The sequence below is a fragment of the Corvus cornix genome, chromosome 6 (genome assembly GCF_000738735.6).
Source record: "Corvus cornix cornix isolate S_Up_H32 chromosome 6, ASM73873v5, whole genome shotgun sequence".
NCBI lineage: Eukaryota > Metazoa > Chordata > Aves > Passeriformes > Corvidae > Corvus > Corvus cornix.
Window position 1 is genome coordinate 24269842 of NC_046336.1, and position 23655 is coordinate 24293496.

At 41.5% G+C, this 23655-nt stretch overlaps 1 protein-coding gene across 9 annotated transcripts in view; it reads left to right on the top strand.

Moving 5' to 3' along the window:
• ZMIZ1 (zinc finger MIZ-type containing 1) overlaps positions 1 to 23655 on the top strand; it is a 293577-nt gene that overhangs the window by 219083 nt on the left and 50839 nt on the right. For all 9 annotated transcript variants that reach the window (XM_019293446.3, XM_010412904.4, XM_010412908.4 and 6 more), the window contains one exon: positions 23336 to 23480. In XM_019293446.3, coding sequence (XP_019148991.1) covers positions 23336 to 23480 — 145 coding nt within the window. The remainder of the gene's footprint in view (positions 1 to 23335; positions 23481 to 23655) is intronic.

A 23655-nucleotide genomic window follows, 5' to 3' on the forward strand; every position in this document is an offset into this window, starting at 1 on the left:
AGCTGTTTTTCTGTAGAGGGTTTTTATGGTGACTAAACATTGGAGAAACAAAAACAAATAATTGTCCCAGTATACATATTGCCTAGGATGAACAGATTGATTTAAAATGCACTGCTCCAGTGCTTTGTATAGGCATGAGGCTTGTATGATTCAGTTCTTATTTTCTCGCCTTCAGTTTGCTAATCCTGATTTTCCACTTTGTCACTTTTTTTTTTTTTGGCTAAGTCTGTTCAGTTTTTAACTAATACATGAAGTTTATGTGTGTTGCTTTCATTGGGGAGGTAAACATTGAATAGAATCATTAGGTAAGAAAAACTGCTGGGTCTTTTTTGAAGTTAGTAACCTACATTTCAAAAAATTACTCTTTTTTTCTTGCACCTTTGATCTTGGATGTCACAGGTGACAAATGTATGAAACTTGCTATACTTCTACGAACAAGAACTAATGTTTAATGTCCATTTATGTCATTTGTATTTTCCAGTGTCAGTGAGCATGTGTACATATAAATGCTTAATTTTACTCTGACTTCCACTCTGTTCTTAGCTTCATGAATACTTTGCAATAGGGATTTCAATACACTTGACTCTGTGAGGGAAAAAAAACTAGCAGTAGTAAAAAATGTGTATTATTTTCTGAATACTTGTAACATACACTTTTGTCAAGTGTAACGTTTCCATGATGTTTGGTGTTTGTTTTATCAATAATGTAGTTTTTTACCATTTACTCAATCAGGAGTCTTTGTGCTTCTTCAGTTGTGTTTGCTGATCTCTGAATCTTTTAATTGTTTGCTTAGCTTTTTAAGACAGAAAAACCAAAACCATGCTATTATTTCATTGAACAATGAGCCTTTGACTTGAGTAGCAGTAATTAAAGTACTGTTGTAATTTCCTTCTTATGTCCCATATTTCTATTCATTATCATATGTTGATGATTTTGTATAGTTTTTACAGTGCTGTGCCCTTATCCTGAAAGGTTGTACAGATTTAAAACCCACTTGTATTTTAACCTTGTACAAATGGTCGTCTTCATCAAAACAAAATGTAGTGTGACATCCACTTGTCCATACCCCTTCCCCCCACCACGTTGTCTTTTTTTAACCCAGAAATGTGCCATTTGCAACTCTGTCATCTTACTGTTAAACTCTTCCCAGAGATTGGAGGAATACGTTAAACGCCTTTCATTTTTGATGTGATCCCCCATCGCCTGTTAATCATTTGCCATATTCACGACTTTTGGTTCTATTTGTGTTTCTGTTAAGCAGTTCCAAGGGGCAGACAGCACAGTTTGCTGCAGATCCCATGACCACCAGGCTTCGGTAGAGTCTGTTGCTAGGGTGGTTGTCCGAGGCTCTTCAAAAGGGCGTTTGACTTACACGAACAAGCTTCTCTTCAGGCCTGTCTTCACTGACACCTTCAAAGAACCGAGCTGGTTTGCCTCTCGTATGGTCACTTCCATGTTTTCAGTTAACTGATCTGAAACCCTTTAAAGGTGGGACTGGGCACACCTCAGGTGTTTCTCTGTTCAAGAAAGCAATGGGCTAAACTCTGCACTATGATGGACAGAACTTCTTGTTCCTGTTGCCAGTGCAGAGTGCAATTAACTTACATCCTCTGTAATTGTAAAGCACATGGTAAATTAAATTCATGGAGCTCTAGTCTGGTGCTGTAACTGCTGAAATTAACAGATATTAATTGGTCCACCTCTCCTTGAACAAGCTTTTCAAATATCTTGTTCATAAGACTCAGGTTTCATGTCAGCAATAAAAGCCTTGCAGGCAAAATAAAAGCAGGGGTTCTGCTGACATTCTAGTGCAAGTCAGCTGTCTGCCCCTGTGCTCTGTTTTTATAAACATGGTACCAGGCTTCACAAGCAAGAAGGTCAGTTTGAGAAAGCAGCTGAAGTAGACAGTATTGTCTGCCTGCTGTTTGCACTGTGCTGGATAGATGGACTCTGGTCATGTTGCCTGTGTGGAATTTTTTTTTTTTTTCTTTTTTTAATTCATCATGCTCTACTGTAGTCATTTGCACAAAGGATGCTTTTAAACAAGTAATGAGTGCTTTCCTGTTTGGCAGTTGGTTAAACTGAACTTTGTGTCACAGTTCTTTACGATTCACTCACACAAGACCTAAAATATTCAAGACTGGTAGAGGGGCAAAAAGCTCTGTCTGGCTCATGCTGTTTCTAGGAAAAGGGAGTCTTGGGGTGGAGAGGGGGGAACCCTGCAAAGACCTACAAATTATGCAGTGTTCTTTCTGTCCATGAATAGTTTCTCTTGTGAGTGAGTGAAGCTGTATTTTTGGACTCACAGACAAAGCAACTTTTGCTACAACTGGCTTTTCCCCAAAGCACACTTTCTGTGTTTTTCTATTTGTTTTTATTATTTAAAAAATATAATGATAGATAGCTTGAAAGTGATCTGAGGGTTTGAGTCAAACATCCAGTGTCCAATTAGCCTTGTCTGTGATAGTACTGCCAGTCATCTTCCTGGGCAGCAAGCCTCTCTAGCAGAGTGCGTGTTTTAGGAGGAATTTTGTTCTCTGGCATCTCATCTTTCTGCTAAGAACTGCCTCATGCTTGCATAGGAAGTCAGAAGCTGAATCGAATTCAGATTTCAGAGTGTTATTATTTACCTTTTACGGGACCTTGTAAATAGCGCCATGAAATTACAGTTTTATCCTTCTTTAAGAGCATTAATATAATACACATGCTCACCTCTTCTGAGTATATGGGCCTCTGTGACCTCAGGACCTATCTGTCAATTTGAAATATGGTAACTTCAACTTCTGAAGCCAGTGGAGATCTAGTTTAGGGTACTACCTTGCTTGGCTTCAGTTGTGTTTCATCTTACATCTTATTCCAGGTATGAGTTGGTACCTTTGTGATCTAGCCTACCTGCCTTTCATGTGAGAATAAACCAATTTTGTTGCAGGTTTTGAGAGAATTCATCATTTTTTACTTCGAAAACACATGTGCAGTAAAATCTAATGAGATGACAAAATTTACTGGCTATTATAGAAAACTTCTGATGTAATCTGTTTTTAACTACAGGGTGTTCCAGTAGCTATCAAAACAAGTGCATGTTACAAGCTTTGCTGATAATTTCTCAAGGCATCTGCATTGCAAAGTCCAGTCTTCAGAGCTGTAAAAATGAAAAGATATCTCATTAAAAACTGTAATAGCTAGTTAAAAGTGAAAAATGCAGTTCAACAGGTTGAGATAACTTGAAAAAAAAAAGATTTATTAAAATGAAAAGATCCCTTTAGCACTTGGTTTAGGGATTATCTCTTTGGTTTAAGAAACGTCTCTTTGGTGGTATCACCAGCACAAGTGAAAAAGAAAATCTTCTTTTCAGGTCAGTGGTTCTCTGCAGTTACACTGGTCATGGAGGTGGGGGCAAGTGCTGGGAGGAGCAGAGTACTGGAAGGCTGTAAGATAGCACTGCTGTTAGAAGGGCTTGTGAAATTACATTCCTGTTTTAACAGCTGTAAGTGTAGGATCCCTACTTGGAAGCTTAATAGGGTCCCACCTCTTCTCTTGGTAATTTGTCAAGAGAGGACCCCTAGCAGACTAACACTACTAAAGCCTCACATTCAAATGCCCATCGATGCAACTAGAACTTAATCCATCACCTACCAGCAAAACACCTTCCAGGACTTTGTGTGAACTGGAATTATGGGATGCACCATAAATGGTTCATAACACCTGTGAAAAGAACAGGAATTTTGAAATAAAGTCCCTAAAAGATACCCATCCTACAATAGCTGAGTTTCATTACTTAGTAATTTGTATCCAGGAAAGGTTGGTGTTTTGTTCTTTAGTTTGTTGGGGGTTTTTGTTTTGTTTTTCACTTTATTTTGTTGCAAATGAAGAGTGGTCAGGAAGAGGCTTACTTGACAAGGTCTGACCAAAATAAATAGCCAGACAGGAATCTTTATCCATGTTTTATGCCATATGCTCTAATCAGTGTTGTAGCACCACAGTTATTTCAGCAGTTACAAAGATGATTTTATCACTCAGTCTTTGTGGAATTAAAGTGCTTGTCAGAGCATTTTTTAATTAGTACTACATGGATAGGTACATTGGAGCTCAATTTTAGGTCTATTTCTAATAAAGTCAGGATTGTTAGGGCTCATCATACCCATCGTGAAACTGGTTTTGGGACTTTTCCTTTTGTTGGGTTTTAACAATTCAGGCTGAAATTTGACAAAGTAGGCATCTAAAACTGAAGGGGGAAAAAAAAGAAGGAAAGGGGGAAAAAAGGAAGGAAAGAAGGAACGTGTGGGTGTGTGTGTATTTAAAACTGTATATGTGCTTCAGAGAGCAGGCTAGGACATTATGTATGAAAAAGAAAAACTATTGACCTTTTCCTTCTAGAGTAGAGTGTTTCCCAGTTGGCAACATGGTGGCCTTTGAGTAGCAAAGTCATCAAGATTCTTTTGTCATTTAAAAAAGAAAAAAAATCTACCCAGTGTTGGCTAAGTTGATACGCAGCTGAATAACTGTGGTTTGCAAGTACTCACAAGGGACCTCCTTGGCTTTAGAAGAGAAAATCTCAGAAGATCTCCTCGTGTGTGCCCGTGTTTGAACTGCTCCCAGCTTTGACTGCTAACCAGCATGTTCAGGCGCCGGCTCGACTTACCAGCTGAGCAGGCAAAACCCAGGCAGCACCAGTGAGGCCAGACCTCTCTGGCAGCTGGTACGAGTCACAGTGAGCACAGAAATCAGTCATATTATCAGTGCCTAGTCACAGTGCTTTAGATTTCAGATGCATATTGTATCTATCAGAAAAATCACAGTATTTATTCTATTAGATCCCTTGTCCTGTGGTGCCTGTCGGGACGTTTGTATCTTCTGCTATCAAAAGTATGTGATATTTCCCACCTGAAAAAAATATGGAAGCTGAGAGATTGCTGAAGTGGATAATTTGGAATATGTTACTGTTGAACTGATCTAATTAAAATTGACTGCAACTTATTTTGCTGTATCTGTGAAAAATTGAATACTAATTTACAAGTAGTGGAGTAATACACAGCTTAAGTGTTCAGTTACATGATTCTTTTTTTATTCTTCATAGTTCATTTTTCTAGTATGAGCAAGCTGTAAAACCTGAAATCGTATTGTGAGCAATAGAGATGTTGGAATTCACTTGAATAACATGAAACATCATCTCAATTTTTTCTCTAAAGATTAAGTATTTGTGGTGCCATTTATCCCATCACTTCCCTGTCTGCTCCTTGAGCTACCTGGTTAGAGGTGTGCACACAGAGGGATGCACCCCCTCACATCCCTGCCTGGAGCTCTGGCTCATGTGGCTACACAGGCAGTCAGGGTTAGCTCAGGTACACCTGTGTTCTGCCTTGACTTGCAGTTACTGAAGTGTCAATTAAATCTAAATGGGGTCCATCTGCTTTCTGAACTACATCAACTGCTTAGAATAAGGGGGAGGGAGGCTTGTGTCATCACTTTTGGCCAAATATCCAAAGTGTTAGAGCATTTTTATACATAAATTTTCTCAAATTCAATCATCACAAGTTAGACTTGAATTTGTTTGGAACTGAAAATTTGGGTTAATTATAAATCATTAAAAACCCCAATGTAATCACTCTTTGTAGAAAGAAATCACTGTAGATAACTTCTGTACACGTAAAAATACCATGGGCTAATTGAAATAAATCTTAAGAGTTGGGCAGCTAGTGTTCTGAATTGTTGCTTTCACTCCTGAGTTGACCCATGGCTTTCTTCAGCGTGCAGCCTGCTGCAGGGGTTAGCAGGTCTGGGAATCGAGCATCCCCCAGTGCCAGGGCCTGCTGGGAGCTCATTTCTTTCTGATCCTTGGTAGACAAGTTGTTCTTAAACTGGGACATGGCAGGTGTGCAAGGGAATAATGGGAGAGCTCATGAAACATGAGAGTGTTTCACTTCCCACTGCCCACTCAGACCTTTCCCCCCACCCCACTTTTCCTTCCCTTCTCTCCTGTTCTCTCCTGAGCCAGTCTGCAGGTCTGGTTTGTCTTGTGTACTGTTTCCAAACACGAGTTAAGCAGTGACTTCCTGCTTCTTGTGTCCATTCCTGTCAGGGGTTTTGGTGCATGGGAACCACGCCCTCACGTACTGTGCCCATCCTTTCTTCTGGTTACTCTTATGTTTCTTGCACATTGTTTTTTGTTAAGTCTTTGGCTTATCCACTTGTGTTTACCATGTTTTAAGCAAGGTAACAAGCGGCTAATCTTTTCCTTATAGCCATTGTCAGTAGTTTCTTATGCCTTGTTCTGAGTATACTTAACTATTAATAACCAAAACATTCCTTAATATGGAGTTTAAACGGAACTGAAAAGTTCATATATCAGCATATCAGCAAAGCTGACAAGTCCCCATGATGCAAGTCATGAGTCAGCACATGATAACATAATACTTGTGATGGTTTCAATAATAATTTAGAATGCTATATGATTTCACCAGATATAGGCACTATCACTCTTAATATTTCATTGGGCAGTTTCTTGTATGATCTTCGTTCTTACCACCACTGCTTTAACGCCAGATACAGAGGAACTGTTTTACTGAGGTTAAAGTATTTGCTGTTACTAGTTATTACTATTTGGTTAGTGCTCATATCTAAATCAGAGTGCCTGTTGTGCTAAGCACTCTGCAAACATCTTTGAAGAGACGGTCTCTGCTCCAAAGAGGGGAGCAGATTAATACTTTAGTTTTTTCACCTTACTACTTATGCTGCTTTTTTTGCACTTCAGTTACACTTACCTAAGGGATATCTATGCCACTCGTGCCTCTCTGTAGTAATAGTAGTGATAATTAGGTAGCCACTTTTTATCTGGATTAAATGCAGCTTCCCAAAGAATTTAAAAAAAAAATCCAGTGTGTCATCAAATTGGACAAAGATATTGGAAGACTTGTGTCCAGTGAGACACTGCTGGGTTCTTGTGTCTAAAAAAGGAATGTTTCCTGCATTTTAAAGGCTTGTTTAGAATTGGGAGTTAAATGTAACTTTCCTGCATGTATGTTAGGATTGAGATTGCTGTGTTTTCAGTTCTACAAGTGTGCAAGGTTATTATTTAAAATTTCTGAGCTGATGTTGCCTGTCCAAACACTAGAAGGGGCTTCCCTGACCCCTGTAAGGTGCATCTGATGAAGTTAAGCACATTGGAAATACTTTTTCCATTGCCTTGGACAGATGAAAATACTCCATGAACTCTAGAGACCATTGGTTTCATCCACTGTAGTTTCTCATCTTTTCTAAAAGAGGTCTTTAGTAAAGACCTTATGACTTCCAGTCATAGAATGTCTGGAACACTGCAGCATCAGTTGCAAGAGATTAAAAATATCTTTGTTAATTGCTCTTTTGTTACTGCTTGTTAGCGCAGTGCCTGTACTTCTCTCTACTCTTTCTCCCTCACCTTAGTCCACAGGGGTCCACATTGTGGATTTTGCTGGTTGTTTTTTAATCTGTGTCTACCTGCAGAAACTTGTTAGTCAGGAACCTGTCTGACAGAAAGTTGTCATTTGTTTCATCATGATACCTATAGTAATGCTTGCAGTAAATCATGTAACATTCTCCAGTCTTCTCTTATGAAGTCTTTATGCCTTTTTAAATACATCCCTTTTATCTTACAGAGCTGTTCATTTTCGCTTATCCATTTTGTGTTCTGCTATCCTTTTTGATTCCTAGATTTTTCCAGGATGAAATACATTTTTCCTTTACAAGGCTTGTTTAAATGTACCTTCTCTATTAGTTTATTCCAGCCTGTAATAGCAGGGGCTTAGTCTGTACTTCATGAAAGCTTTGAGATACTACCTTTTATAAATACTGCAGTGAACTAGACTATTTCACTTTAAAGCTTTGATTGCTTGACGGTAGGTTTCAGCTTTGAACCCTCTTTTCTCTGTTTAATGATCTGGCTCTGGTTGTTGGACTGGTGCTGGAGTTGTCTATGGTCATTGCTCTGGGTGTCAAATAGGCTGCAGAGTCAAACACTTTCCCAGAACATGCATGTGCATGGAGGGCCACTTAAAAAGGAAGATTTTTAGCCTTTGCCACTTTGCTTTTATTTATTCTCTAGCCTTCAGTGGTGTGTTTGCTCGGGCAAGAATTTGCAGCGAGTTTTTAGAATCTCTGTTTTATTTTCTGCTACATGAATCTGTGCTTTTTTTTCAGCTGCCTTGCAGGAACTCCTCCTGTCAGATTAGCATGGTCTAGTGGTCTGCATCCAGGCTAGGAAAAGAGCCTTTAATCCCTCATCTGATGTTGAGTGCATTGATCCTCTCCTCTTCAGGATGCTGTGAATGACTGTGAATGTATGTCCTTATTGACTGGCATTATCCTCCTCCAGAGAAGTTCCTCTCTCTGTTCAACACCATGGTCTATAGATGTGAAAATCCTGTTTCTATGTTGATGTCCAAACTCATTCCCTCCTTCCTGGTCTTTTTGTCAACATTTGCCCTGAGAGGTTCCTCAGGGAGTGGGGATTGTCTCAGCAGCAGAAATGTGTCAGAAGGGACAGAAATTTTCACATAGCCCTACCAGTCAGTATCTCAGTGTCCCTCAGCAGGAACTAGTCTCCCTGGCATTCTAACCTGGTATTTTCCCCACAGGATTAGTTCACTGCCTTAGATTCCCTCTTTGTGAAGCTAGGATGATGTTCTCTTCACAGGATTAGGTGAGGATTAGCTAGTGTTTATCAGCAACTTGCAGATAAAAGAAGTGCTTTGTTTACATGTGTATCTTTTAGACTGCATGGTCTTGATCACTTGGCAGTGCTCAGCTCTGCATTAGAGAAACATCTGATGTAGGATTCTGTAATACAATAATTGTTACAGATAGTTAGTAACGTGTATATTTAGAAGTGAATCCCGCTTCTCGAAAACTGAAGCATTTTAAAAGTGAAAATATTCTGTCCTGTTCTATTTTTTTGTCATTATTATTGCTACCTTTAAAATGTTTTGTATTAGTGTTGACACATAGGATTTTTGTGGACTTTCTGGAAATATCAGCAAAATTTCTGGCCTAATGACTGTAAGTACTTCTAAAGGTAGAAGGAAACACAGTGCTGTCTTTCAAAAGTTTCCTTCCTAGACAGACAATGTCTGCTGTTACCTTTCAACTCCAACTATCCCTAGTTCATGAATTACAGTAGCTGGAAGCTGAAATTCAGAGTGTTTCTTCTGCTTCTTTTATAATTACTGAAAATAAAGGTTTTGCAGCAACTGGAATCAGCTAACAGTCTTGTTGAAAATACATCTTGTTCTTCCCTAGTGATATTGGCTCTGTAGGGATTTCTTAGTAACACGAACAGATATGACTCAGAAGACAGAGAGAGAACAACTATGTTGTGTAGGAAGTTAAAAAATGGAGTTTTTTACCATTTTGTTTTGGCCAACACCACAGTAAAGCTGCAATGCCTGCCTTTTTTATTTTGAGGGGTTTTTTTGCTTTTTGACAGCCACTAGAACTGGAGCTGGTATCCTGAATTGATCTTAACAATCTATGAGAAATCCAAGAGAGAACAAACGAGATGTTCTCAACAGTATGTGATATTTTGAATTCCTGTATTTTCTAGTTTTCATAGCATCAAACTGAAAATTGCTAATGCAGATTGTTTTATATGGCATTAAGCAAGATGAGATGGGTATTGTGTAAAAATATTATTTGAATTGGGCCAAATTTGGACGATTTGGCTTTTGGGGGCTTTTCTTACATGGAGAACCTCTAATCAGGAAGAAAATGTAGAAGAAACTTGTTCCCAAAGTAAAATACAGGACCAAAAGAATGCAGTGAGAGGGGGAGGTGGGGGTACATGATAAAATCCCACCTTCTTGGAGCCCATGTTATTGCCTTCTCTCTTCTCATTAAGTAGACAGCACCCTCAGGTCTGGTCCTTGTTCTCTTTGTCCTTGTTCCCTGGGTTTCTGTTACGCTTGAGGGTTCTCTTCATCTCTTCCTCCACCCTTGTGTTTGCAAAATTACCACAGTCTATTCCCCTTAGAGAAAATTTCCTAATACTTGACTGCAAACTCGTTCTTTCATTCAACCAGATCCTTTCAGAAAGCATTCCTGTGTTAATTTCCCTGAGAAGTTTTTGCCCATGACATCTTGGTTTTGAACTTTTATTGCATTTCTTTCAAGTTCCTTATGGAAGGAGCCAGTCCTTATGTGTTTATGAAAGGGCATTTATATAGTCCCCAGACAGTTAGTAGCCAGGCACAGTCTGTATGCAATAAAATGTCTGTAACCTTTCAGAAACCTTATCTTTAACATATTATCTTACCTTTTGCTCTAATTTCTCTTGGGTTTTATCCTCTGTTCTAGCCACTTTCCCACATTTCTTAGTTCATATCAGTAAAGTTAAAAATATCATCTGCTAGACTAACATGAAAGTACTTCTCAAGGTATGAAGAAGTTACAGTTTGTATCGTACACTTGGAATGGTGTATTGAAGGAGAAAAGATCATATTGCTAGAGGTTGTGTAAATGTAATATTGAGCTTCAGACCACTGAAATTATTTACAATATTTTCAAGTAACTTCAGTAGGAGCAGGAGCTAATCCAAAATGGTTCTGACCAAGAAGGGAGAATTTTATTTACCATCTGCTTGGATAGCATCTTACTGTGTGTTCTACAGTAATACTTGATGTTCTGATGTCCATTCTGATTGTGATTCTTCTTTCCAGATGTTCTGGGAACGTGAAATAGACGTGGTTGCTATTTAGATAGGATGTTTGCTCAGTGCTTTTTTTACAAACTGCTGTTTTTCTGCAGGCAGCGAAACGGAATCTCTGTCCCTGGGAAATGCTCTGCAGAATTAACGGCACTTGAAGTCTTGGGAAATACTCCGTGTCCCTTGGTGCCCTCTCTCTTCCTTTATCTTCTCCTCCTCAGTACATGCTCTCCTCACTTTTAGCTTCCAAAGATGAAAATCTTACCCCGATAATGTCTTGTGGGTATTACAACCTTGCTTAAACTGCAGGCTCTGTTGGTCACGTCAGTTTGTATTCCTGTCATTTTCCCAGAAAATGCCCCAAGCGGGTACAACTCCTTTGAAATGGTTTCCTATTTGTGCTTGTTACTAATGCCGTGGAATTGTTTAAGTATCCAAATTTTTCTTTGTTGTTTTATTTTAAAAATCATCCTTTTGCACTGCTCGGACAGATTTGCTGTAGAGAATTGGTGCTAAAATCTGGTTCCGTGTGTCCTTGGGGCCGCGTTGCTTCCTGCAGCCGTGCCGGTGCGCTCCCGGAGGCGGGGCGGGCTGGGCCGCAGCCCGGCGCAGGGCCCGGCTCGGGGTCCGGCGCAGGGCCCGGCTCGGGGTCCGGCTCGGGGTCCGGCTCGGGGCCCGGCTCGGGGTCCGGCTCGGGGCCCGGCTCGGGGTCCGGCGCAGGGCCCGGCTCGGGGCCCGGCTCAGGGCCCCGCCGTGTGCCGTCCGCGCTGCGCTGCCTGGCTGCCGCTCGCACCCGCCCACCGCTCCCGCCGCCGCCGCCGCGCTCGGGCCCATGCGCCTTTTCAGGGGCTCAGATAAGATGTCAATGAGAGGGGCGGGCGGGTTCGCCGAGCTGCCGGAGCAATTGATTCTCGTCTGCCTCTCCGAGCAGTCTGCCTGCGCAGCAGCAGCACATGAGGCGCTTTTGCACAATGCCCCGCTAATGCCCTAGTCAGCAGCTTCCAAAGGAAGAACAGTATTTAAAAAAGAAATAATAGCAGTCCTCTGTGAGCCGCAGTGAGTGCATGGACCAGAGCTAAATTTGGAAAGCTAAAGCTCATTTCGTGCAATATTTTTAGAATTATTTGGGTTTCCAAAGGCACGCTCACATACATGTATGTGTTGCTGGCCAGCTTTTCCACGTGACTCGGCTAGATCCAAATGCAGTTATTTATAGATGGCAAGAGCAGTGATGGCATTATCTTATAGCACTCCAGTCCTGAAATTATAGCACTTGTGTGCAGGGAGAGGTGGCCAGGTGTCCTCTGTGAGAATTTAGGCAGGCTGCTCTTCTGCAAATGTCCGTAAGAAGAAGCAGTCACAAATAACCCTTTCCCTCTTCCCCAATTATTTTTTATTTTCAGACAGAAAAAAGAAAGGTATTGAAAAATCAGTCTGGGCTGTGATTTCTACTGGCTTCTTCCCTAGATGCTTGTAAAAAGCAATTAGCCACGTTCATTTTTATACCTCTCCCCTCTTCCACAGATAACCTCTTTCTACCTATGTAAAATGATAAGCGTGCCCCTGAAGACAAGGAAACAGCAATTTCTAATCTATCTAAAACTAATGCTCGTAGTTAGGTTTTTAAATAAAAGTCTCTTGTTGCAGCCGTCTCGTGCTTGCAGCTCAGCTAATTGCACTGAGGCTGCTCCGTGTGCATTGGAGCCCTGTCTTGGGGTACCGCCTGCGCGAGGAAACAGCTGCCTGGTGCTGCCTCTGCAGAGCGCCGGAGCCCTGCTGCTGGGGCCACACTCTGAGCCACTGCAGGGATTTCATCTAGCTAGGGAAAAACCAAATACGTGTCTGGGGGGAAATTTTTGTTGTTTTTTTTTTTTTTTTTTTAAGAAAGGGAAACAAGGAAAAAGAAGATAAAAAAAAAAAAGGAAGAAATGAAAAAAAGCTGGTCGAGTTCACAGGGTGGTCACACAAAGAAATGCTTCTGCACAGCTGGGAGTGTGCAGGCTACAGCACAGCATGGGCACAGGCAGCAGAAGATGGGACTACCTCAAGGTGGTACTGCTGCAGAGCAGTTGGTATCATGAAACTACAACTAAAATAATCTGAAGATCAGGGTAGGATTATTTAGATGTTTCTTAATTTATGCCAGCTTGCGTTTTCAATGTGGCCCTAATTGTAACAGAACAGAGATGATTTGCTACTTTTGCCTTACTGGTAATAAATAAAATAAACATAGTGCATGTGGAGTCTTCATGGATCTCAGAATGCCTTAACAAGAGCATCCATGGCTCACAAAGTCTGCTCCTGTAATACAACCGTGTTTCAGGTGGGAAAGGTCCGTTAGCTTGGAAGACACAACTAGAAGAAATGGAACTTTAAGAATACAGAAGCACTTTTCTTGCTCAGTTTAGTTGCCAAGTTCCCAGTGCAGCTTGGGAACAATTACTTGGTATTTGAGTTTGGTATATTAATTGAATGTTAATTAATTAGGCAGTTCTGAAGAAAAGGTGATTGGTACCAGAGGAGCAGAGCAGGTTGCTAGTAAAGGAAGATGACAAGGTTTGTGGGGTTGGTGGGACACAGAGGGAAAAAAGACAAGTAACGACTGTTGGAAAACTACCTCATCAACTGGGCAGCGAGATGGGAAGCATTGCTGCCTTGAAACTGCAGTGCATGCACACATCTGTCTGCCCTGTATTGTTTGAACAGAAATCAGTTAAGTTAAAATCTGCTATAGGCTGTTTCTCTTTCCTGATGTCCTTAACTGTTTTCACGTTCAGCACTTAGAGATTATTTTACGTAGTTGTAGTATTTCCTTCAGAATGAAGAGTGGTTGGAAGGATAGGGTTAGAGTATTTCTAGCTTAGTTCTGTTCAAGTATGAAGTTTGGATAGTATGAAAAATGGTCCTGCAATCCCCAACATTGAAAGCAAACACTTTTTTTCCTTCAGCAGTTGTAGAGAAGTTGGCAAAGTTTGTATTACACTAATCATACAAAAATAAAAAAAATTCTGAGGACACCTGATAAAACATTCTTTTCCTGTAAAAATATAAAATAATGTTAAGTTAAAGCAAAGAGCAAGACGGCAGAACCAAAAAGCAAAAGTTCCTAAAATAGCTTTTGGTCCTTCTGAGTTCTGGCTGTGCAGTGTTAACTTTGGAAACACGTTTCTGCTATAAATTTTAGTTGTGTGGTTTTTGCAATTTTTTTTTCCCCTCCATGAAAGCCTCTCCAGATGTTTTACAGTTGCTGTTTGAAAATGTTCCATGGCAGGCACAGAGACTGCGGGCACAGAGCAGTAACCCCTTGATGTGGTAGTTGTGGTTTCTCCTTGCAAAGACAGGAAGGTGTATGATCCTCTCTGTTCTGGGACTCTGTTCTGTCACAAATGGTGTGACCTTTAGCACATCACCTGCTCTCAGTTTCTTTCATCTTTAAAACTTAGCCAGTAAGCCATGTAGCTGGATGGCCACTTCAGCAGTCTCTGCAGAATCCCCACACTGTAGCTGAGATGTCTTTTTGGGATAATTGTGAGTACAAGCCAGATTTAAATACTTTCCCAATGCAGACTGTTTGATTGAATTTCCTCTGCTCGCAAACACAGATTTCATTTGATTCTAAAAGATTTCAGACAGTCATTGGTGCCATGCCCCCTTGGCTGAAGAATCCATTCTCCCTAGATCTCTGTCTGACCTTTCCTCTGTGTCTCCATTCGATGGAAATTTCTCACTTTACCCCTTAGCATATTAAAGAGCATTAGTATGCTCCTAATATCTAACTTGTGTCTTTTTTATCTCTCTATATTGGTGTTTCTGCTGTGGATATAGTTAATGCTTTGTTACCCAGTAAATCAGAATACCGCTGCCGTCAGTCTTCCCTCTTTAAAAAAAAAAAGCCCAAACCAAACCCACCAAAAGCCCTAATCTATGCAATCATTTCTGGCAGGGTATATTGGTAGGGTTTTTTCTAATCATTCTGATTACTTTTCTCTCCCTTCTGTGCCTGTACATTGTGGTGGGGTAGAGAGAAAGGAGAGCTGTGCATCTCCCAGGCTTGGGTCCCACTCATGCAGCCAAGGAGGCTGCTTGGGTGTGCTTTGGCAGCACAGCACAGCTCCTGCCTTCATTGCCCTTCTGAGGATTCCTGCCATCAGGCCTGCTTCTCACCTTCTTGTTGGGAGATGTGCTGTGTCAGACTTCGCACTTGTTCCTGTTGGACGTCATTTCAGATAAGTTCTGCAGCCTTTCAGGATGATTTCAGCAACAAATTTCTGCAGTGAGCTGATGATTCTTCCCAGCTTGTGCCATCTGTAAATTGACCCAGAACGCAGTCTAGCCCTTTATTCATCTGCATCAGGGATATCCATAAATGAAACATTCAGTAGTTTCAGGTCCAGAGAAAACTGCAAAACCCCATCAGATAATGCTCATTTCTGTTAGTGACTATTGGTTTAATAGTTTGGGAAGGCTTAAGTTTCCAGCCATTTCGTGTTGTGTTCAGCTAGACCTAATTTTCCTTGTTTATTCATAAGAATGTCATGTTAAGCGGCACTAAAGCCTGACTAAAATCAAACTAATCTATGCTCAAGGTCTGTTGTCTGCCAGTGTAAAGAAAAGTATGGAAGTAAGGCCTGATTTGTTCCTGACAAGTCCATTTTGGTTGTTACTCATTTTTTACTTTCCTCCTTTTGAATAATTTGGGTTAGTTTTCCATGATAAGAAGCTGAACCTCCAATTCTGCAGTTATTCCTTTCTTTCTTTTAATGATAGACACTAGATTTTCCCTTTTCCAGACTTCCATTGTTGTACTGATTGTGCATGGCTTCCCTGTGTTCCAGCTTCTGTTAAATTAATCTGCTGGGTTTTTTCCTAGCACTTTCAGATGTTAGTGGTGGTGCTAGCTCAGGAGTTGTTAACAGTAGTAATTGGAGGGCTAAGGATGGATTAAATGAAACTGAGCCTCTCGCCTGTAGGTCACTGCTTTGACTGTAGCCAAAGATGGGTTCAAGTGTGTCAGTCTCATTTTTCAGATGTCTGGATTATATGTGAAGTCTGTTGATGACTTGAACTGGCATTACAAAATAAAAGCGTACAGCAGTAATGAAAGACACTGTTGTTTGAAATCTGAGCAGTGAAACCAACAATTGGATGAGTAAGAAAACAAGCAGTCTAATGCTATTGGAGTGCATTTCCTTGGAATGCCTTATCCAAGATTCACTTGCTGGTGGCCTTTCACCAGTGTTGTCTTCTTTTTCTATAATGGGCTGTGTTTTCAGATGTAGCAGCTTGGGCAGAGCTAAGCCTAAATGAGATGCTTACGTATTTTATCTTGATCTGTACAGAGTGTTTTGTGCTTGCCAAATTGAGCCATTGTTGCTATGTTTTGTAATATATTACTTCAAAGTTAATGCAGTAAATCTGGTAAGATCCTCTGCCAAGTTTTGGCAAGTGTAGAAGGAAATTAGGGAAACCCAGTCCCACTGAAGGCATAGGGTGAGGATAGCATATTCAAATCTGTGTCTCCAGCATGTACTATTCCAGTCGGCAAGAGCCTTTGGGGAAGCCTACATATATATGTGTCGTGAGAGGTATTTGTAAAGAATTGAAGATATGCCAAGGCAAGCTGGACCCATATTCAAGACCAGACTTTATACATGGTGTCACTCTCATGCAGCAGCCCTGAAAGCACATGCTGGAGAGTTCTCAGGTTTGCAGTAGGGGTTTTATTGAACAAAACCTCTCTTAACTAATGTGATGCTACATTCAGTTTAGTTAGGTGTTCCCCTTCATTATCTGTTTTCCTACAAACCTGCATGATTTTTTGTTTCTTTAAATGTAATACATAATTGCATTATAGATCTTACTGGGGCAAAGCTGGATATTTCTGCAGGACACAGCTGTAGCTATAGTAATGAAGGAGGCATTGCTGATAAAGGGCATTACTTAGATATTAGGGGTACAAATGTGTATCATGCCCTGTTCCATAGTGTTGAACTGTGGCTGTTAACTTCATGTTCCTGTTGTCATTAGTAGGGCAGTTCATGTCTCCCAAAGCAGGATCTGAGCCAGCTGCCCCCTCTGCTCTGCTGGGGAATTCAGTTACATGCAGTTTGCTGTGCAGTCGCTGGGACAAGCACTTTTTGAATCTGTGTGCCTTTAGAGGTGGCTCTCCTCACTGTGGTGGAGGAGCTTTGTGCTGGTACTTTTTAGATAAAATCAGTCCATTTAATCCAAATTACTTGGACTTTTAAGCAAACATGACTGATTTTGCCTGATGGAGAAGAACGCTCACAATCCTCAGGTGCTCCAAAAAGGCAGCCAGCTGGGGTGCAAGCCTCCCGGGATGAGGTGGGACCAAACAACTGGGAGTAAGCACTGGCTCTGTACCGTGGGCTGCTGTGTGCTAAGTGGGTGTCTGCTGGCAGCCAGAGGGGTAGGCCTGGGAGGAGGGATGGACTCCCTGGGAACTACTTTGAGTCCAATGTGAACAGCCAGACTGCTGAGAAAGTAATTCTTTTGCTATGTAATTGGCTTTGTATATACTCCTTTTGTGTTCTCAGTGTTGAGGTAGACACAGAGCAGAAGCTCATGTAATGACGGGGTAGGGCTTGTCTGTCTCAGGGTTAGGCCATGTAGCAGTACCTTGGAAGAACTGCAGAGGAGGGACAAACACAAATCTCTACTAATGGACAGTTACATCCCGGGTTTGTGGCCTTGCTTTGCTGCCCTGACCGACTGTCTGACAGGTCAGCCAGCCATTGCCAGGCTCTGCTGGAGTATGTGAGGAGGAGAGCTGCAGGAAAATCAATCCTTGAAATAGTTTGGAATTACTGATTTCTCCCTTTCTCCCATTTCCTAGCTGTTTAAAAGTAAAACATCTTTTAACACACAAGGAAAACATCTGATTTTCAGTTTCACAAAATTGCAAACAAAGGTTCCATCCTTTTAAAGCAATTGACCTTATTTTCTAATATTGTCAGCACACTGAGCTTTAGGTAGTTAACGTTTTCAATGTATTTTTCCAAACATGATACAGTCTCCATTTTCTATGTAGAAAGAATAACTCTTCTGAATAACTAAGACAATAGTTATTTCCACTCCTCTCATTCTCTTCTCATTGCTGCTTCCCTTCCCTCCCCACCAAATTACCTCACTGAATGTTTTATAAAAGCTGTATTTAGATTGCAGTCTGTAGAGGAGAGAGTAGAAAGCACTCAGTAGCTCTGCATTCTACTTATCTGGAATTCTTCATGTAAAAAAAATAAAAACTTGTTTCTAAAAGCAATATAAAATTAATGGATATGATTGGTGAAAAATGATGTATTTTCTTACTTCTGGTGTAAATATCTTTTCAGCCAAATGCATTTCCTTCTGAGACATGAAACCAATCTAGCGAGATGGTGCTGAACAGATAGTTCTCCAAATCAAACTCCTCCTTTTTTCCTAATATTTTCATTGCAGCGAATGAGAAATACGGGTCTGCCAGTCTGCCTATTGAACTATCTACTGCAGCTTAACTGCAGCAAGGAAGCAGTAATCCTATTGTGCTCTTCCAGCAGTCTCCCGGGAAGCAGAAGGCATTGAAATTACTGAGCTGTTGTCCTATCCCCTCCTCACCTGTCTTTGTGGCTGTAAATATAGTGTCTGCCTGTAAATAACAGTTTGCTGCACCTTTAAGCACGTTCCCTAACAAGAGGCAGCGATTTACTGAGGTGATAAGCTGTAACTAATACTAGGGTATCATAATAGGTAAATAGATTAGCATTGTGCTTCTCTGTATTTTGCTTTCCAGGGAGCCGCTGGCTCCTGCACTCGGAGGTGCTTACTGTGGCACTTTGCACGGCGCACAGTACAACCAGGCAGTGCAGAACTGCGGCTCCCACTGCCGCCGTGGGTGCAGCTGATGAAATGCATTAGTGCCTCTGGGGGGTAGCACTGATCGCACACCCTGGCTTCTTTACTTCTTCTGGTCCCTGGCCCAAAAAGGATTGTAATGGGCTATACCAGTCTTCAATCCCATGGCTATAATATGACCTTTGAGCTGCATCATCAGCATCCATCATGTAATATTTGCAGATATGCCAACATAATTTGTTGTCAAGAAGTATTAAGTGGTGTGAGCAGCGTGGGCATGATTCATGGCTTCCCCCAGCTCAAGCCCCTTGATTTCCTAATGGAAGGGCCCCAGCACTTACAAAGCAGTTGTGATGCTGCTGCTGGGTGATGGGCACTTATGGCTATGAGGGGTGAGAAGGTGCCACGGAGCGAGCAGTGCAGGCCTTTGTTTCTGTACTGCCTGGCAGGTTTTCAGCACAAAAGGGTCCTTGTAGGAAAGGAACAGTACCAGGGGATGTGGCCAGTCCTAATAATTGTGTCGCAAATCTTGTGATACTTGGCATGTTCTTAAAGACTTGGCTCCTAGAGGCAGGGGATTAAATAACAATTGCTTCCTTTCTCTTTCAAGCAAGGCTTAGCTCTGTGGTTGCAGAGAAATGCTTAAAATGTGACTTGGGCTGACTGGGAAAAAAAAAATTGCCTTCCAGTCTTCTTTCCTCTCCTTGTCCCCAGGATCCCAATGTGGATGCATTGCCATGTCTTATGATTTTTTTTTCAATGAAAGACTTTAAAACTATTGGAGGAATCCAGAAGGACATACAGTGTTGCCAACTTTGTGTGTGTGGGAGTATTTATGAGTATTTTAAGGAGAGGTCGGTCACATTCTGTGCTGAGGCACACTCTTGCCATGTCTGGTCCTCTTCAAAGAATAGAGAAACAAAAATGGGACTGGGTAGCAGCAAGCTGAGTATCTCTGAACTGGTTTTTTTCACTTGCTTCCTTAGGGAAACCCCTTGGGCTAGTTGTAATTGAATTTTCTCTTATTTTCAAATGTATGTTTCTTCTTTTCACAAGTGTGAAAGCTGAGGCTGTTCATGTCTGTGTTGGTTTCTTAACGAAGTCGTCATTAGCAAATCAGTATTGATTTATTCCTATGGAAATAGATCAGTGCTAAAAGTAAAACGCAATCCCATTAAGAGTGATACAGGTTTTGCAGATGGAGAAAAGTAGGTCAAATATTGCACCAATCATCCCAGAGAGTGTCCCTTTAAGCCAAATAAATGTGTGAATACACTTAAACTGTCAGTATGTCATTTGACTGCCATTATTCTGCATCCTTTTGCATAAGCTAGCAGAGCCCTCTGTGACTGAACTGGGGTTGAAAGAAAATGTCAATTTTGGTGTACTGACAGGTTGTATTTTACACCTGGGCTGCATACAGGGTTTCTTGGCGGGGGGGGGTGTGCACATTCAAGGATTCTTCCTTTCCTCCCACTGCAACAGTTGAGTTCAACTTAAGCAGGAAAGCCAAATCATTGTATGCAAGGGACATTGTAGCAATGCAGCAGAGGAACACGATTTAAATCTGATCATTAAACTGCCGCAGCAAGAGGCTGCGAGAGACGGTGTGGATGGTCCATCTGCAAAATCTGTGCTCCTGTTGTACAAGGAGGAGGGGCGGAGGGGGAGAAAAAGCAGCTGCTTGGCTGTGCTGTGAGAGGGTGAGACTGACTGTTGGCACCATCTGTAGCTGTCCTTTGTGCTTGCTGCTTTATCTGTTCATTATAGTATGATACTGAAATTCTCGTGCTTTGAGTGTAAATGAGTTGAGATACGCCTAATACTGTCAGCATAAAAAGCAGTAACTAAGTACACTAAAGATGAATAGTGTAATCTGTAAATTCATTTTGAGTTTGTTTCATCTTGCTTGAATAGCCCAGGAAGTGATGTTCTCCAGAAGCCAGCTGTACCAGATGTGTGTTGGCAGGGTATATATTCATCTTACCGAGCAGAGAGCAGAGCAGTGAAAGTGGATGGGGCAGGAGAGCAGGGAGGCTCCCCTGTATTTTCCAGCAGAAGAGAGCAGACTCCTTTCAAGGGAGGATAGAGCAGGTCAGAGGGGAACTGGTAACTCCTGAGGTGGCTACAAACAGGTTTGTTTTCAGTCCATGCACAAGTACCAACACAGGGTAGAGAGTGATTATTATACATGGTACATGAGTTGAAATGTCCCAAGGGAGGAAAGGTTGAACCTCTCCATAATGAATGCTGTGATAGGGATGAGTAAATTTGCTAGGTTTTTTTACTTGCAGTCTCTTAGTTTCTAAAAACATGAGTCCTCTCCAGATAACTTGTAGAATAAAACCATCCAGCTTATCTTGAGGACCTCTTCGTTCTTTGATGGTTTACATTTTCGCTTTATAAATGTGTGTCCTGGATATTGGTAATAATAACTCATTAAGATGTTTTCTTATCTTCACCTCACCAAAGCAATGCTCTCATTGGCATATTCCTTTTGCAGGAGTTACACTGCTTTTTTTTCCAAGCAGGTTTGGCTTTTGTTTGCAGATTCATGCCCTCAGATCCATTGGGTTGTTGCTTTTTATCTTACTTGTCAAGTGCACATAGGTGTGCAGAAGGAGCAAGTCCCTTCTCCCATCACAGCCTCGTCTAAGATGGATGATTCCGTAGTAATTACACTCGGCTGTGAAAGTGCTCAGCATCCACTATTACTCATCCACTATTACTCTGTGATGGCTGCATTAAGTGCTCGGTAGAACACTTTGTTCGTGTTTCCCGAGCTCAAGTGGCTGTGGCGCAAGGGAAGAAACCCTGTGAGGCAGGAATTTGTATCTCCAGGCGTCTGGAAAGGGGGAGGGGGGCCTTTGTCACTGGCACATTAGTAATGATATGCCAGGGATAAAAGGTGAGTATAATTTGATCAAATGCTTGTTGACAGATTCCTTGGCTAATAGAGAAGCAGCTTAGACTGACACTCATTGCTGGAACATTTCACAGAGCTCGGGGGAATGCTTTTTGTAGGCTACATGTGAGGCTGACAATTTCCGAGTGACCATGTTTAGTTACATAAAGAAATGCTGTCCCCTTTTTGTCACAGCAGAGCTCTAAAATGCCTCCCTAAACACCACTCTTGACCTTCTGCTTGATAAATGCAATAAAATTACTACCTCTTCTTTGTCCAAATGTGTGATTAATTCACAGCAATGGCCCAGGCTCTAAGTGTTTTTCTTGTGTGGCCATTTAACTTGAGAAAATCCAATTGTTTCTTGTACTGAAAAACCATACTTGTGTGTGTTTTTGGTAAAGCAGGTTCCTTTTTCTCCCCTACAAATATGACTTAACTGTCTCTTCGGAATTTGTTCTCTGTTAACAGTACATGTGAGTAGCTACTGGGAAAAGAAGGTGGTATACCCTGAAATGATGGTTTGCTACTGCTTATGATTATGTTATTCAGTGAAAAGACAACCATTAGAAAATTAGGAATGAAAACAGAAGCCTCAATTATAGAGAATTCTGCATTTGTCTCTTTTAAACGAGCAAGGCTAAAATTACATCTAGGGCTCTTACTACTCTAAACCGCTGTGGCAGCTTGGGTTTTCAGTAGTCTTCTGGTTCTCACCCACCCGTGTAATCTGTTGATTTGTGTTCAGTTCACAACACCTCAGGAAGGCACTTAGTTAAAAATTAAACATGAAGCACTTTTTTGTTCCAAGGGTTTTATAAACCATCCTTTAAAGAAGAAAAAAACCCAAGCACTTGAGAAGTTGATTTCTTTAAACTGCAGGATTTTTCAATTAGTCTGCACTTTGGTGCAGTGAAGCTCCTCACTGTGTCGTCATACCTGGCTGACTTTTTACCAGAGCCACTTCTGATGCTGGAATTAAATAGGCAGCTTTGAGGCTTGGATGGGTGTTGCTGGAGACTTTGGTGGGGTGTCTCAGCTGGGTGTACTCATGGGAGCCAGGTTTCACTTGCAGTCACTTTCTGGGGCTCTGCTTACTGCAGAGTAGGTGGTTTCTCTAACAGGGCCTGGTCTTTTCTGACTGTGGGTGCGTAAGGGAGAGGCCACATTTTCAGGAATAATGACCCCTTTCATGTCTTTAGTAGGAATTGCAAGCTCTTCTTCCCTCTAAGAAATCTCTGCATCTTCGTAGTTCATAACCGTGATTTTCCTGTAAGCACAGAATACCCGCATTTACTACAAGATTAGGCACATAAAGGAAACACACATTTAGGGGTTGTTCTGGGTCAAATATAGATTTAAATGCCTAACTTTGTGTCCATACATCATTCTCCTGTTTATCTATTCAAGACTGGTAGCTCATAGCAGTTTTGGAAATTAATTCATGCACATGGGTTTCTCTCCAATTAATCTTTTGAAAAAAACCCAGCCAAACAGAAATCTTTTTCTTTGCTCCCCTCTGTAAATGATGTCTTCTGAATGTTTTTGTTATCTTTCTATTAGTGTGAAATGAATTATTATGCATCTTACTTCACTTGTAACAGCTATCCTATATGCTTTTGCTTCATCTATTGTTCATCTCTGTGCTGCTCAGCTCAGACAAGTTCTCTTGTGCCTCCTGGGCTATGCAGAATGTTTGTAACTTGCATTAAAACATTCTAATGATAGTGTAGGGCAATTACAGACTCAGTTTGATAGGATAATAATGTGAGTGGTGGGTCGTGGACAAGCTGTGCACTCCTGGTGTTTGTCTGTTCAGCTTGTGACTCCTGTTACAGTGGCTTGCACCTGCACTGGGCTGTGCTGGTTCCTCTGATGTGTGCTCACTGTCATTCGTTCTGTTTGCACAGCACTGCTTTCATCGTGGTGTGAGGAGCTGGGACGGCTCTTGCTGCTTCGCCACCAGAAAAGCCGGCAGAACGATCCTCCTGGGAAGCTCCCCATGCAACCCCCCATGAACTCTATGAGCTCCATGAAACCCACCCTATCTCACAGGTGAGTGTGGGCCCAGCCCGCAGCAGTGCAGTCTGGACAGCGTGTTGTGTGACACATCTGTTACCTGAAGTGCTTGTTACCGCTGATGGGGGGGCCACACTGCTTCACGCACTGCTCAGCACTGCAGACAACAGGGTATCTGTAATTACAGCAAGCACTAAATAAACTCAGATTT